General features: G+C 50.3%; 1 protein-coding gene across 4 annotated transcripts in view; it reads right to left on the reverse strand.

Annotated features, from left to right (window-relative positions):
* ZNF687 (zinc finger protein 687) overlaps positions 1-16,867 on the reverse strand; it is a 48,034-nt gene that overhangs the window by 11,970 nt on the left and 19,197 nt on the right. The window contains exons 1-3 of one of the 4 annotated variants that reach the window (XM_043535117.1): positions 15,716-15,746; positions 7,519-9,782; positions 7,288-7,323 (exon numbers count right to left, since the gene is read on the reverse strand). In XM_043535117.1, coding sequence (XP_043391052.1) covers positions 7,288-7,323; positions 7,519-9,782; positions 15,716-15,731 — 2,316 coding nt within the window. In that variant the 5' untranslated portion in view covers positions 15,732-15,746. Of the gene's footprint in view, positions 1-7,287; positions 7,324-7,518; positions 9,783-15,715; positions 15,747-16,867 lie in introns of those variants that run through there. The other 3 variants (XM_043535119.1, XM_043535118.1, XM_043535120.1) reach the window with 3 other exon arrangements.

Here is a 16,867-nt window from a genome sequence, read left to right on the forward strand (position 1 = left end):
GGGGCAGGGCCTGTGGCAGAGCCAGGGGTCGAGCAGTGAGCACCCCCCAGCACATTGGAAAGTTGGAGCCTGTAGCTCAAGTCCCAGAGTCGGTGCCTATACAAGGAGCCGCATGGGGCTCTGGAGCCCAGGTTGGCCACCCCTGGCCTGAGGCCAGCTGAGATCAGGGCCCCATGGCACGAGATGCTGTATAAACTCATACGGTCGGATTGAGAAAAGGCCCTGCTTGTTACTGCCACTAGGTGCCTCAATAGCTCTGTACCCAACCCATGGTAACAGAATCCCTCAAAGAGCGTATGAGCTAAACGGAAAAGTCACACGGGGTAGGAGGAGAAACTGAGGCAGAGACTTGCCCAAGGTCGCTCAACAGAACCAAGAAAAGAACCCTAGTCTGCAATATACATTAATATGCAACAGTCAGTGTGAACCAGACCAGCCCAAATCCAGCCACCCAGCCAGGTTGCTTGGAGGGCAATGCTTAGCGAGGGCAGGGTATGTCGATTGCATCGGCACTGCAGCACTGGTTCAGTGACTTGTATCCCGTGGGCGGCTGCTGCTTGTACTGACTTGCTTTCCAACGGCTGCTAGGAGAACACAAAGTGTGGAATAAAAGTGCCTTTTTCTGCTTCTCAAAAGCGTAAATAAAAAACAAACAGATGGAAGAGCCCCGTTCAATGTAAGCCAGAGCGGTCTGTTAGGAATTTCGCTCTGCAGTGCATCTTCGATCCAAACTGGTTCCAGAACCCACCCCCTCTTCTGCCATTGTATGAGACTAAATTAGAGGGGAGAGAGACATTAAGAGGTACAGACAAGGGAGGGGAAGGGGATATTTACAGCTCAGATTGAGAGAGAGATTCAAGGAGGCAGTGAGATACCAAAAGCTTGTCCTGAATGGCAGGAGCTGAGGAGGAGCGGACTTGGGAAGCTGTAGCAGACGGCCAGAGAAGCTGAAGGTGATAGTGAGACACCCCCACACCAGGTCTGTGTGAATCCATAAAAACAGAGGGCAGTTTGGAACTGAATCCTAGAACGAACCAGCAGGCTCAGCGGTAGAGATGCAGGTCTTTGTACGTGCAAGAGCTGTGGTCGGTCAGCATGTGCCGGTACTCCAGAAGGCCACGCTTCGGGGAGCTGTGGTACTTAAGAGGGAAGCAGAAGCCTGGATAAGGATTTCAGGAGGCGAAGGGGGCCACGGGAAGGGTGATGCTGGAGAAGGAGCTGTGGGAGGAGAAGCCAAGGTCGACAGCTGGAGCCAGTGGATGGAAGGAGAAAGGAGGAGTGCATGCAGGAGTCTGGGAAGGACAGAAACGCTTGAATTAACCCTTTCAACGCGGATGGCTCCCCATGAATTTGTAATGCGCTTTGGACGCATCTGGAATTTAAAGGTTGCTGCATAAATCCACAGCCTAGAGCCAGCTACCATAAACCTCCTTTCTGGGCCCCTGACATTGCTTCCCCCAGATACCTCGCCCTGTAATTACTCAGGCTTGGGTCCAATGTGCTAGGAGGAGTACAATTTAGCAGCGAGAAAATAGCAGGGAGCAATGGACTGGACAATAGAAAGCAGCAAAGACTAGTTCAAAACAGCCTAGGAGTTACGGGCTTGGAGCGGTTTGTTGTACGCTGACTGGCGAGCCTCTCTCTCAACAATGGAGAAAAGGGATTGCAACACCCTTGTAGCTAGGGCAGACAATCAGAACTCAAGGGGCCCCAGATTGGCACTCCATCGCTGAGTCCAGGCTTGCACGCTTGGGAGAGCATTTTGCAGGACACGCCAGGCCTGACTTTTCCTAAAAGAGACGGGGAAAAGGCACGTGTGTCTGAAGTGCATCCTTATTTAGATTTGGCAACCAAAGCTGCAATTAGATTAAGCTTCCAGAGCTGTGTGTGTATTCACTCCAGCTCTGTCCGATCCTAGGAGTTACTGAAGCAGAGAAAACTCTGCTGACAAGTTCAGGCAGCACAAGAGATTTAAACAACAAAGGAAAAGCAGACAGGAGGGTTTGGTTAGGGGACAGGCCAGTCATAACCAGATCTGGGCTTTTGAGATCAGACATCAAGGACATAACACAGGCAAAGAAGGACAATACAGTTGCCTTGCAGTTCTAATGGCCTCTTGTTAATTCACTTTGTCAATGCAGAGTTAAGGTTGCCTGTCTCACCCATATCTTGTGCCCTTCCAGAACATGTGAATTCAGCTAAACTTCCGAAAGCCAGGAAATAAAGAGGTAAGGTACATGCCATCTCCGCAACTTCACCTTAAGTCTGCCCCCTGGGGGCTGGCAATTGCCCCGGGAAATCCTTTGGTAAGGGTGACAGTAATAAGGGGACATGAGGAAGTTGTGTAGGTCGTGTCAGTAACAATACATGGCTCTTTCCCGCCATGACGATTGGCAGACGCGGTCTGTAGGGTTGGGGGGTGGGTGGGTAAGTGGAAGTACGGTGCTAATTGGAATCCTGAGGTAAAGTTGAAGAGAGCGTAAGAGGGGGTTACGGCCTTGTACAGTTCAACCATTGTGGCCTTACACCTGTGGAGCAGACTCGGTGCTGAGCTGAGCTGCGGATCTAAACACATTTTGCATTAGGCCTGGTCTACACTGAAGCATTATATAGTCGCAGCTGTGCCAGCCAGGGCTGAGAGAAAACCCTTGCTCCTGCCCAAGGCCGCTCTGCTGGCAAACAATCTCCCCCGCATATAGACGCAGAAGAGCGCTTCTGTCACTGCAGCGGGGAGGTGGGGTTCCCATGCGGTTGGAAAAACCCTGGCTGACGGGGCTATGCAAACAGTGTCTGTGGCCCAGACATGCCCATAGGTGTTAGAAGCCGCTCCCGTGCTCAAATGCCCTGTTACCCAAGTGTTCTGTACTCTGAAGGCACAGGGCTAGGATGCATGTTGGCCATTGCGCAAAGATGACAGAGTTACGGTTGCCTTGCGCAGCTGGTGTCTCCCTTAATTCTAGTTCCTGCTTTTCAGAAGTTTGAGTTGAGCTGAACTCGAAGTCCTGGAAAGGCACAAGGTACCACCGGGCACCCTTAACTCTGCAGGACCAACGCTTCTTGGCAGTGAATTTTTTTTCGGAACCAGAAAGAGCTGTTCTTTGCAGGAGACAGGGTTAGTGGAGGGAGGCGTGATTATCAGGTGGGCTTGAAGGTAAGGGGCTCCTGTGGCAAAGGACGTGGTGTCATTCTCAAAGGGTTCTTCACCCTCCTGTGCATTTTGTTGTAGTGCAGTGGTGAGTGTGGCCCTGCGGGGAAATGTCTGGAGGGTGCAGTTGCTAACAAGGCAGGGAGAGAAAGCACAGGCCTGGGTTATTTCACAAGGGGTTGAAAGTTTCATTCCATGTGGGTTACCATAACTAAGCGTTCGCAAGGAGGCAGGTGTGCAGCTCCCCTTCTCAGCCCCTCCCTCCCCAGAGCATATTTTCCCTCTCCTTTGCCCCTTTATCTACCCTTCCACCTTCAGCTTAAAGCAGATCTGGTCGTAGGCTGAGCCCTGGCTGGCTAAGGAGCATGACCGTCCAACCTGTGAAACGCCCAGCATCCACTCTCCGCAGCTATAGAAGCCAGGGGCACGCTCCATCCCTCCCATGGCTGGTAGCGGCACTCGCCCGTTCACCTTTTCTCAGACAGACACTTTCAAAGGGCACCTCAGCCCAACAGTCCTGGAAGAGGAATCTGCTCGCTGCAGCCCTGACAGACACCCTAAGAATGTGGCCCCACATCTTGGCAGGCACTGATGACAAACTGTGGGGCACGCTCTGGCAGATTGTTTGGGGGCGCGGGGAGGTGGGCGAGCGGTGACACCAGGCAGCCTGTGGCAGGGACCCTACAGAGGGCAGGGAAGGAGCGCCACCTCCACCCCGTCTCAGCTCAGTGGGCCACACAACCTAGAGGCAGTGTTAAAACATTGGGGGCCCTAAGCAAGTAATTTCCCCTCTCCCTCCCCCCCCGCAAATAGATAGCCCAAGCCCACCACTGGCCAGGGCTTACAGCCTGAGCTGGCTGAGGCGCAAAGATTACATAAAACCATGGAATCAGTGACCAACTGGAGCCATAACAACAAAAAGTGACTAGGGGGCCCCCTTGGGCTGCTCAGACCCAATCAATTGCTTACTCTGCTTATGCCTAGTGCTGGCAGTGCCTTGGTTGTGCAGTAATGGGGGTGGGTGGGGCATGGACAGATTCCGTTAATGGTAAGGGGGGGGTGCGACTGGAGAAGTTTGCACACCACTGCTCTAGGTGACTTTAGCCTTGAAAAGACCTCACTCCCTCCTGGGGCAGACAGACACCAAGTCCTTCCATGGCTAGCCCCTCCTGCTGCTATTTAACATTAGCTTAATCACAGCTCGACCCAAGCTGGCAATTCCACCTCCGGCTGCAGTATCCACCACCCACCCCTCCCCAAGAGCCACCACCTCTCCTACAAAGGCTACTCCTCACTAACACCCCTTGTGCCTCAAGGAGCTTTCCAGACCCTTTGGGAATCTCTACATCAGACACCCACAGCCTTTGTAACCTAGCAAGGCCCCGAAAGGCCAGCCTTCCCCATGGTCTGCATGCTATCCGTAACTCCAGCTGTGTGAGAGTGCTGCGTCGGCAATTCAGGGCATACCCTGTTCCCCAGGTACACGATCACTTCCCCGCAGAACGCTCTGCACGAGTCACAATTTCCGGCCCGGTGTCTTAATGTATCAGCTGAGAAAGCAGTGCCACCCACCCAAACCTAGCACCGGGGCCCAGCATTCGTTCTCAAAGGCCTGCTGAGGGCAGGACTCTACCTCATGGTCTAGGAGTTGAGCCACCAGAGCACGTCCCCCGTGCCCGTCCAGGTCCCTCTGGAGAGGAATCAGCGTGGGTCTATCCTGGTTTGCAGAATTCCCTGCAGTACACTCTGCATGATCCAGGCATGGGCATCATACACAGCACTGCAATATTCAGAGCAGCAGTACATTCAAGACACTAACAGGGCCTTCTAACTTTGCTGGGATACTAGATGCTACTTTCCAAACAGTGTAAAAGAATCCCTTTCTAACAGGCAGAAATAGCCTACTGCCAGGCTTAAACCCCCGGTCTATGAGGATGGCTGGGGGTCACTGATTACAGCATATCCCCCTGAGCTACTCTGGGACTCTGAATAAGCAGAGCTGATGGCATACTTACGCACATTTCCACATCCTCCCCCTAATCCCCACGCACACACACATCAGTTTGGATCTGTTCTCTAGGTCCAAACTCTCAGGTCAATAACTTTTTCAATATTGTGTCCCAACAGGGTGACGGGTGCCATGCACGAGGTAGAGTAAATGCCAAGTGACAGACATAGTAAGCGCCCCAGATGTGTGCAAACAAGTGTTACAAGAACCAGCTGGATTTGTCCCATGCTGGTTTTTAAGAAGGCTGTATCTCAGGAACTCCTTACTCAAATAGCCCCAAATTTGGACTGCTATCCCCACTCTGCATCCTCATGGGGCACAGCAAGTTCCAAGTCAATTGCAGTGAGCAGGAGGATTTTAGAGCCAACCTTTAAACAGAGACCAGTGCTCAGCCTTAACTACAGCGTCATAATACCTGAATTTAAACAATCGTCTGGCTGTCACAGTGCTCGGAAGTAAACAAACAGCGAACGTGCAACAGTCAATTCCTTTCACAGGAAGGAAGCCAATGAGCCTAACAATTTAAAAGGACAAAGTTAAGGTGGGCAGTATTTGTAGGTCCCCTATGGGACTCTGGATACCAAGGTACGAATAAACTGTATTCAAGCTCATTCTGCCTTTTAAAAATCAAATCTATACTCCGCTTTAATACTGAGACACTGCTGGATGCCATCATGCCGAGCGAACCAGGATGTGTTAGCAGCAAACAGGAAGTGGACGGGATCTCAGGCCTAGCTCTCAAGCAGGGAGCTAATACATCCAGGTTTCTCCACAGATTTAACTTGATGATTAGAATTAATTCCTCTTTGAACTAGAGTTCTTTTTGATTAGCCATCCAACCTTGATTTAAAATTTGCCAGTGAGGGAAAATCTACCCCACCTGGACCACCACAGAATTAAACCCTAGATCTGGTGCTTCCAAGAGACTCGCCACTTTCCGAGTGATAATACAAAGAAATGTGTTTTTTAAAAGTGCAACAGAGGATTAATTACTTGCTAATAGTTAACATTCCATGAAAGTGACAGAAGCTGGGGAAATTGTCTGGTATCTCTGAAATATACATGAGTTGAAAGGGACCAGGTGTAAGTGGGTTACATAGAACTGAATGTGCAACTTTATGCTCTTCTCTACCCAGACAGATCCTGGGAGCATGTAGGACACTAACTCTGAACTCTCTTGGGAACTGCATATCTATGTAGAGTCAGCAGACCCTGTAGTGACAGAGCAGAGAGACCATCCAGTCATTTTAAGATCATTCCCTTTCAAATAGTTTTTCAAGGTTTCTCCATTTCAGCTATAGGCTTCCCTACGAATTTTCCCCCAGGCTAACTAACAGATCCGGTTGTCTGAGATTACCTTTCCTGCGCCACTCTCAGCAATCTTCCTCACCTTCTGCTCCTTCCAGTCTTCAAACTTTGCACATGCTTACATCCCCTATTTCACTAAGGGCAGCACATTTAGTCTCCCAGGTCAATTCCTTCTCTTTTACAAGAAGGTTTTTCAACCCAAAACTTGGCTACCAGAACGTGTCAACGAGCCGTATGGGAGCCAGCTCCCTTGGCTCCAATCCTATGGGGCTGGCCAGGCTCAGCTCCATCACGACAGGGGCAAGCCGGGCCAAATTTGAGTGGCACCGTGACTCCATTTACCAGATTGCAACGCCACTCTCACAAATTTGGCCTGGTCGTCCAGCCAGGGGAGCTAGGCCATACTAGTGCTGCAACCCCGGAGGTTGCGGGAAGCCGAGCCCAGCCAGACGCGCAGTACTAAAATTGCACTACCTGCTGCTAGGGTATGCACGATGTACTTACTACCTTAACGTCGCTCTCACATGTTGTGGGTAAGATATTTTGTAAACCAGATTTTTTTTTTTTTTTTGCACTGAAGCTATTTACTGGGTCGCAACAGGCCACCAAGGTTTACAAACGGGTCCTGAGCCCCCAAAGGTCAAGAGCCGCTGCTCTACAACGGCCTGGTTTCCTGCAACAGAAGCTGCCTCTGTGAATAGAAATTTTGCAAATAGCAGCCGCATGATACAGGAAGTAATCAGGTACGAGGCAGTAGAGAGAGCTGCTAACACAACAGAGTGCATATACCCAGCGCCTTTCATCTCAGGATCTCGAATGCCTCTACCTGTGGGCGAACAGCTTCATTCTGCAGAGGGAGAATCTGAAACAGAAGGGAAAGGACTTGCCTGAGGTCAACACAGTGAATCCGTAGCAAAGTCGGGAGTAGAATCCAGGTCTCCTGCCTGCTATGCTCCCTCTCTCACCATTAGGCCATGCTGCCTCCCTCAGGAAAGAGCTAGCAGCCCTGCAATAAGAGAGGGGGCCTCTGGCAGAAGGTTGGAGCTGTTCTACCTACCGTGCTGGGGGTTGTTCCCGGGGTCACAGCCTGCTGGAAGTGTGCAGCGAGCCCGGCTTTGTCCTTGCATTGCTCCTTGCACTCCAGACACCGGAAGCAGTTATAGCTGGTTTGCTCTGAACTGCCGGTCAGGGGCAGGATGGGTTGGTCCTGAGTCCCGTTCGCTGTCCCCATGGCCTCCTGAGGCACTCCAGCCACTTTGCCAGCGGCGAGGGAGGTCACTGACACTATGGGGGTGATGTCCGGCTGGCCAATCATTTGATCCAGAGCAATTGGCCTCATGACCAAGTGGGAGCACTGCATCACCAGGCCTTTGTCCTTGTGCTCCCGAGCATGCAGGAGCAAGCTGCACTTGTTGAAGAAGACCAGGCGCTTGGTGCAGTGGTTGCAGGTCACTTCGATGCGCATGCTGCGCCGGTCGTAATGCCGAGCCAGGCTCTTCTCCAGGGCGAAGGAGTCCCCGCACTCCAAGCAGCGGTACCCGAAGGGCGGGAGAGCCAGGCTGGAGTCTGCCGGAGGATTCAGGTTGGGTTTGTAGGTTGGTAAGAGGTTTTTACTGTTCAGGATCTTGTTGAAAGCCTCCACCAGGCTGGACTGGCTCCTGGAAATGACCGTGCCGGCAATGGTGGGCGAAGGCTTCTGCGGCTGCACCATCACCACTGTGGTGCCGTTGACCTTCTGGTTGGCCGTGGTGGTGACGGTGGTGGTCTGGGTCACCGTGCTGACATTCGTCCTGGTGTCGGCTTTGGGGAGGGTCTGCGGCACCAGGTTGATGATGTTCTTTGTCACAGCCTTGCCCGGCAGCACCACGGATTTCTGCTGGGCCACGCTGGCAGCGATCAGCATGGCACTGCTGGCGTTCTGGATGGTGGTGACCGGCAGGACAGTCCCTTTGATTTTGGTGCCATTTCCGAGTTGGACACTGACAATTTTGGGCCCTTCTATGACTTTCAGGGGGCTGGAGAGCTCCATTTTCTTTTTGGGCACCTCCAGCATGCTCTCCTCTTTCACCACTGCAGCCGGGAGCACGGCGCCCTCGGTGGCGGTCTCCTGAGAACCTGGCTCCGAAGGCAGCTTGGCAGCTCCCGGCTCCGAATCGGAGGAGACTCTGGTCACCGTCCGGGTGATGCTGCCGGAAGACGTCTTGATGGTTTTAATCCGCACCTTGAGGGGCCGCGAGGAACTGGAAGAGGGGGAGTCGTTGCTGCCATCATCATCGTCCTCCTCTTCCTCCTCACCGCTCGACATGCTCCGCGGGGGTTTCTCTAGAGCCTCCTGCTCTTCCTTGAGGGGGCTGCTCCCCAGCAGCTTGGGGGAGCCAAGGGGCCCGGGGCTTCCCTCCGCCAGCGGGGAAGGTTTGAAGAACGGCTCCTGAGGGCTGGTGGGCGAGTCTTTCACTTCGGGGAGGTTGCTGGTGCTGCTGTCAAGGTTTGGATCTGAGCTGGGCCAGGATGTCACAGGGGAATCATCTGTGGAATAGCGGACGGTGACCGATTTCAGGTGCCCCAAGGGGCTGTCACGCAGGGCTGCAGCCAAACCCTTGGGGCTGGCCCCATGGTCCAGCTCCTCTGAGTCGGATTCTTCTTTCTTGATCAGGGGAATGGTGGCAGGGGAGCCATTCATGGCCCCTGCTTGGCTGGTTTCAAAGGGCTGCGGAAAAGCCGGTGGGAGGCTCTCTGTGCTCTCTCCAGCTGGCTCTTTGCAGTCTGGCGACAGGGCAGGAGATGGGGTGGGGGATGGGGAGAGAGAGGGCACAGAGAGGGCTTTCTCTTTCTGTTTGCCCTCCCGAGGCCCGTCGATCAGATCCGCAGAGTTCTCCTCATGGGGATCGGGGCTGAAGTGGGAAAAGATGTCCAGGGGTTTTGCCCCTTTTTCCTTCGATGCCCAGCACTCTCCATTGGACGATGCCACCACTTCCCCCGGCCTAGAGGTGGGGGACCTGGGCAACTCGGGGGCACCAAAGCCATTCTGCAGCAGGCGGGGCCCGAGGCCGTGCCCATCTTTGCCGCGGCCATCCAAGGGGTCGAGCTGCTCGGGACAGACCGTGTTCTTCACTATCACGCTGACGGCGGTGATGTCTGTGTGCGGGAGGACATGTTCAGGGGCCACGGGCTCCCCGGGGACCTGCTTGATGTGAGCCTCAGCCTCCTCATGGCCAGAATGGATGGCCTCATTGGTGTCGATGTCCGGAATATCGAAAGCCGCCAAGAGGTCATCGAAATCCGGGGTCTTCATGTCACCCATGGTGAAGAATCCAGAAGAGTCTAAGAAAAGGAAGACAGAGGATTTAATATCACAGTGCAGGAAACTTTCCTGGACTGACACGGACCCTGCTGGCATCACAGAGCAGCAGGCCATGCACAGGACCAGAAGCTCGGACATTGTAACCCCAGCTGTCTGTCTGTGTCTCAGGTTCTGACCCCCGTCACCATATGGGCCTCAGTGTATTTATCCTCACAACCCCTGGGCGGCAGGGCTGTTATCCCCATTGTACAGAGGGGGATCTGAGGCACAGAGACACTTAAGGCATGTCTCCACTGCAGCCCCAGGGCGCGATTGCAGCTCACAGACAGATACACGCTAGCCTTAACCTAGCTAGCTTGGGTCGTGCAGCGAGTAATTACCCAGGTGGGCTTGTACAGCCTTCGCCAGATCCCACGCCGCCCAGGCTTCGCTACTCCGGGACCCGCGCTAGCTTCAATCTAACCAGCTCGGGTCCGTCTACACGAGCTGCAGTCACACCCTAGGACTGCCGTAGGGGCATAACCTTTTTGATTCACCCAAGGTCATACAGGAGGCCTGTGGCAGGACGGAGAATTGAACCTGGTTCTCCCAAGTCCCAGACCAGTGCTCTAACCACTAGACCATCCTTGCTGCCTAGTCCCAGCTCTGATCCCCTTGGGCATACATCACTTTACCCCTCTCCGCTGCATCTTCTTCTGTAAAATGGGAATAAGCACAGCCCTCCCTCCCATGGGAGTCATGAGCGTTTGTTCGCTGTGTGAACAGGATTCATAGAGCTCAAGAAGCACACAGAGGCACCAACGATACGTCTCCAAAAATCCCGTTAGCAAACCCTGAAATCCCACTCTTCACAACTCTAGTGTCACGTCTGGCACTTGGATCCTACTAAGATGTGCCTGTCGGAATGCCCAAAGGATCTAAAAAAATTCTTTACTGCCTCTTGGAACACAGCCAAAGTTCTCTGTGGACAGCCAGGGAAAACTTTTAGTCAAAACCCCAATTTTTCTATCGAAAAAAAAAAAAAAGTTTTGATGTAAAATTTTCAACCAGCCCAAAAGATCAGAATAAAACAAATCCTCCCATCTCCATCATAAAGGAGCCGAACTGCCTCTGTGGGTGGAGCTCCACTGATGTGAATGGCACTGCACTGCTTACACCAGATCTGAATGCGACTTAGGATTCTGAAACCTGCAGAAAGACTGAGAATAGAAAAGGATCCAATTTAAGCCCCAAAGAGTGGATTATCTGAAACAGACATAGGCCAACTTCTAGCAGTAACCTTCAGATAGCCCACTGCAATATTGTGCTATAAAACCACATCTAACCCCTTTGCTCCGTAAGGCGCTACAGAAATATACATGATGAAGTTTACTAGAAGAATTTCCCCTTTGATGTCATAGATTTGTATGACTGAGTGGCAAAATATCTGGCAAACCCCAAAACACTCAAGAAACCCAATTCTAAGACGCTGTATGAAAGATCTTCCATGATTTGGCCATATATTTCCCTACCTCCTTAATGATTGTTTACAACCTTGTAAGAGTTCTACGAGTGGCTGGGTTTTTCACCCCTCATCTTAACTGTGACACTTCCAGGAGTTGGTACTTTAGCTAGCAGGCTTCTTTAGCTACACGGAAGTGTCAGGTCAACCCAGCTACTTCACTCAGGGGTGACACAAATCCACACACCTGACCAATGTAGTTAAGCTGACCTAAATCCCCCTGTAGCAGCACTAGGTCAATGGAAGACCACTGACCTAGCTGCTGCCTCTCAGAGAGGTGGACTGCCTATGCTGATTGGAGCATCCCATCAACATAGATAATGTCTATGCTGCAGCGCTACGGACAAGCCCTATGACTATCTGTCAGCAGCATGTTGTTCTGAGTCCCCACAAACACATACGTGAGCAAAACCATTCTGTCTCGCTAGGTTTATTTGGGGAAGGACAGGACAAGTTTCTCAGAAGAGTCCTTGTTGGTCTGAATACTGATGTTCTGTTTTAAAATTGGCGCGTACACATGCATGTGGTCTACACGACCAGTGGGAAGCAACAGCTACTCTGTGGCAGAGGGGATCAACGAGGGAGTGGTCTCTCAAAGCACACCAAGGAAAAGTGTCCTAAATAAGAAATGACAGCATGTTTTCACAGACAGCAAAGTAGCATCATACAAAGAACGCAGCTACAGCGCACGCACACCCTAGCCTGGTCTGGTCCTGTTATTGCGGCTCTGCACAAAACAGATTGTGGAACGATACTAACCTAGATTAAGGCTGCATCCATTCCAAACTTTTGTAGAACAGTGGTTCTCAACCAGGGGTATGTGGACTCCGGGGTTATTCAGAGGTCTTCCAAGGGGGACATTTACTCATCTCACTATTTGCCTAGTTTTACAACAGGCTACCTAAAAAGCACTAGCGAAGTCAGTACAAACTACGATTTCATAGACAATGACTTGTTCATACTGCTCTATATACGATACACTGACATGTAAGTATAATATTTATATTCCAGTTGATTTATTTTACACTTCGATGGTAAAAATGAGAAAGTCAGCAATGTTTCAGTAATAGTGGGACTGTGACACTTTTGTATTTTTATTTCTGATTCTGTAAGCAAGTCGTTTTTACGTGAGGTGAAACTTGGGGGTACGTGAGACAAATCAGACTCCTGAAAGGGGTACTGTCATCTGCAAAGGTTGAGAGCCACTGATGTAGAAAGCCATCACAAACACTCCTGTGTGATGGCAACAAACCAAAGGCTAGAGCCAAAGCATGGTCTTTATGGTGAAGGCACGTGGCTAAGTGTAGCAGGTCACTGTCTACACTAGCATAATGCATTTCCATGGTCCACTACGGGGGAGGCTACATTGATCTGCAGTGTTCTACGAATATGGGAGTGGCTGGGTAATTACACAAATTGAATCTATTTCCCCATGTCAAGTGTCCTCACACCTTCTTGTCAACTGTCTGAAATGGGCCATCTTGATCATCACTACAGAAGTTTTTTTCCTCCTGCTGATAATAGCTCATCTTAATTAGCCTCTTAGAGTTCGTATGGCGACTTCCACCTTTTCATGTTCTCTGTATGTATATATCTATCTTCTTACTGTATCTTCCATTCTATGCATCTGATGAAGTGAGCTGTAGCCCACGAAAGCTTATGCTCTGATAAATGTGTTAGTCTCTAAGGTGCCACAAGTCCTCCTGTTCTTTTTGCGGATACAGACTAACCTGGCTGCTACTCTGAAACGTGTGACTAAGAATGACGTAGACACAATGGAAGTGAACGTTTTAACATGGTTCAGGTGGCCAGTACATATGGGGTCAAACCAGGCTAAGAAACCTAGTTCTGAGTCTCAGCTAGACCTGTTTTTATATATGGTTTGGTCTCATTCATGTCAGCCAGACCTCATTAGAAACTTGTTACACTATGACTGAGCTTAAGCAGAGTTTTAAAAACCACTAAGAAAGCCACTGTAGACAGCTTAGTAAGTAGGTTTAGTCTAGTTATATTTTTAACCCTCACAATAGGTCATTCCAAGGGGGATCTCTGTTCAGTTGATCGACCACCACCAGAGACATCACCACACTGCACCAAGGACATCTATCGTACCATGCAGGTGAGCTTCTCAGTGGTACTCTTCCAATGCCCAGCCAAATAGCTCTGCCCTGCAAAACAGACACAGTGTGTCTACACTGCAATTAGACACCCCTGGAGGGTCTGTGCCAGCCCACACGGGCTCAGGCTAAGGGGTGGCGATGTAGGTGTAGACTCTGGGACCCTCCTACCTCACATGGTCCCAGAGCCCGAGCCCAAATGGCTACAGTTAAGCAGTTAAACAGCTCCTTAGCCCGAGCCCGCTGGCACTGGTCAGCCATGTGTTTATAATTGCAGTGCAGATATAGGCTAGAAGGAGGCTAATGTGGCAAACAGAGTTTGTTCAGAGTCCTCACCACACTTGAAGGGGAAGAGAGTATGAAAAGATGACTCTGCAGGGCCGGGTACGGGACTGTTGTCTACAAGATTGGGAAGGGTTTCGATAGGAGGAAAGGAAATGGCTGGGAGGGCACAAAGGGATAAGTAATACAGAGAATGGGTTGAAATTACAAAAGGGAAAATTTAAGCAACACTGAGACCTATTAAGGCTCTGACATCATCTCCCAAGGGAAGAGGAGCCCTGTCTCCTGAGACATTGAAAAGCAGATTTGATAGAAGATACTGGAGGGAACAATCCTGTGCTGGACACCTGAGTAGGAACAGAGGGGATTTTATTCGCAATAGAAGAGACCTCCTCTATGATTAAACCCCGTCCTACACAAACAAGTTTCAAGAGACCACATGATGTTCTTCCAGTCATGACTGGTGACAATGCAGAGATGTCATAAGTGATGTGGGAGGAGAGGCTCCATTAGACCTCTCGGCAGAAGGGCTATGATGAAAAGAAGTGGGATTTCAAAAAGCCGGGACAGAGGACCTCTGTACGTTACGCTCAGCTCCAGCATTTGCCATCTGTTTTCCCAGCACACTCGCCTGCTTAGCCTCACACATGATTCTGCAGGGAAGTTTGTTTTTCAAATAATGATTTTTCCTCACCCCGGTTTGGCAGGTACGACTATTTACAGTCAAGAGAGGAGACAAGCAGGTTGCTGCACACAAAGATGCCCCGGAAAAAAAAAACAGTTTGCCTACACCAACAAAGCAAGGATTTGTTTAGGGAAATTCTCCCCCCTGCAACAGATTCAACATGCTCCCTGGATTTCTAGTTTACCTGTGCCCACTCCCTCCAATACTAACATGGAGGTTATAGACAGAGCAAAGGATTCTCCCCTCTATGCACAGCTTCCCTCTCACTAGGAACAGATTCGTCCGCCTGTGGGCATGGAGAAGAGACAAACAGGAGGGATTTTATGAATGCCAACTTTGACATTGGGGAAGCAGCTCAACCTCAAACAATTTGAAAAGCAGCATTGGACACTGCTTCAGTCACCAAAATGACCTCACGTTTGAGCAGCAAAGCTCGTCTTTGTCCAGATCGTCAAACAATCCCAGACCTCCTCACCTCCTCCTACAAGTGCCAGGTGCACTCCTTCAACCCGCCTTTCCTGACATAAACACAATGCAGCATCTAAGGTTTGAAAACAAAACCCTATCAAAACAAAACACTCCACATCAAATTCTCCCTGGGGAGGAGAGAGGGAACGAGCCACCCGTGACAGCTGATGGGCACAATCACAGTCCACAACTGGAAGGTGCTCCAACACTACGGTGACGAAGGCAGGATAAGAGCCCCGACAGAACAGAATCTTTCAGTGGCAGCCTCCGTAGAGATGCCCAAGACCTGGAGGAACCAGAGACTGAAACGAGCTTGGGAGCGAGCACTGCCCATGAAACACCAGTTCTGGTATACTGGACGCACCAATCTCGAGGGCTGTCACTTCTCACCTGCAGTGAATTCTCAATCAAATAGGCATATTTTAAAGAATGCTTTTGAAACACCGAACGTAGGCTTTTATGCTGTTAAGACAAGCCCCATCACTATGCGGTCTGGTGTCACATGCAACCTGCACGCTGCTTTTTATTTATGCATCAGACAAATTATTCAACATCTGTCCTAACATCCGGCGTTGCAGTTTACTCCCACTTATTCTACTATAAACAATTTGCATTTATGTCTTCGTACAAGCAGAGGCCCGTGATCTCCACTGGGGGAAAAAAACCCAGACATTTCATTTCTCAAATATAGGTTACGTCAAATTCTGCCCCTTGTCGTCCTGGTGTTTCCATAGATTAGTTATTTTCTCCTGTGCCTCTTCGGATTAAGTTTCTTGACCTTTTTTTTTTTAAATACACCCGGCCCACCACTGTAGGAGACCAGACCCCATTTTAACCTCCTTCTGTTGTCTTTGAAAACCTCACCATTTTAAAAACAGAAAGTAAGAGGCATTTACAAACCGTTCATAGCTTCCATGCTCCCAGAGACACTCTTCAACCGATCACTCCCTGAAGAAATTGCTTTTTAGGGAGGATCGTTGACTCTGCACAGGGCTGATTACATGAGCGTTTCCTCGTGGTTTCGTGTCAATGGCAAATTCTCCACCCCCACAGGGGGGTTGTGTGTGTTCTTAGAAGTCACTGTTCCACAGAGATCCCATCTGCGCCACAGAAACCGTGCCTGGGTCTTCACTCGGAAAACCGGCGGGGTTCTTAACTCGAGCTCACACACGCATGGTAAAATCCCAGTGAAGACAAGGCAGTCTGTAGTTTCCACGTGAGTTAGCAGGGCACAGCAAACTCAGACTGTCATGGGACAGCTACTGTGACCTGCTAACCCATGTGGACGCTACAAACTGCCTTGTCTTCACTAGCACTGCAGCAGAGTTAGTTAAACATGAGACTAAAAAATACACTTTTAAAAAGGTTGATCATTTTGGGGGCACTCCACCGCCATAGTTGGGTTACTGATGGTACTGAAAGGCATTCCACCCAGGCTAGAGCGTGACTCAGGAACCAGTTCTTACTGTACTATTTAATCTGCAGATATCTAAGCACTCTGTAAGGGGGGGAGAAATCAATTATTTTTTGTCAAGGTATAGTCAAGGTTCAGACTTCAGAGAAAATCATACAAAAATTATAACAATGATGATGACAAAAAGATTTTGCAGTCCATTCAAAAGTGTCTGGCAGTCCGGATTTGGCCAGCAGTCCGCCTATCGACTACTCCGGTATAGAGTCACTCTCATTTGACAGATTGGAAAACAGACACAGAGTGGGGAAGTTGTAGAGTGACCTAGAGGCAGAACCAGGATTAGAACCCAGATGTAGCCACCCCAACCCTGCTCAACCACAATCCCCGTTTTAAAATTAACTAGAGATCAACGTAAGATTTCAAATCTAAAAGCTCACGGTTCTGTTATCAAACTACCACCCATCCACCAAAGAGCACAGGATACAGAAACACCATAGACCAGTTTGTTCTGGCTACGTCTGGGACAAGATGATGCGTTTTTAAACGGAGATGAGCTCAGTGTAAAGATGCACCTCTTTTTCCAGTGAATACAGAGCCTCTGTCCCCAGTGCCTGTGCTTGGTTTGGATAGTCTGGAAC

Source organism: Chelonia mydas, chromosome 24, assembly GCF_015237465.2.
Source record: "Chelonia mydas isolate rCheMyd1 chromosome 24, rCheMyd1.pri.v2, whole genome shotgun sequence".
In the NCBI taxonomy this organism is placed as follows: domain Eukaryota; kingdom Metazoa; phylum Chordata; order Testudines; family Cheloniidae; genus Chelonia; species Chelonia mydas.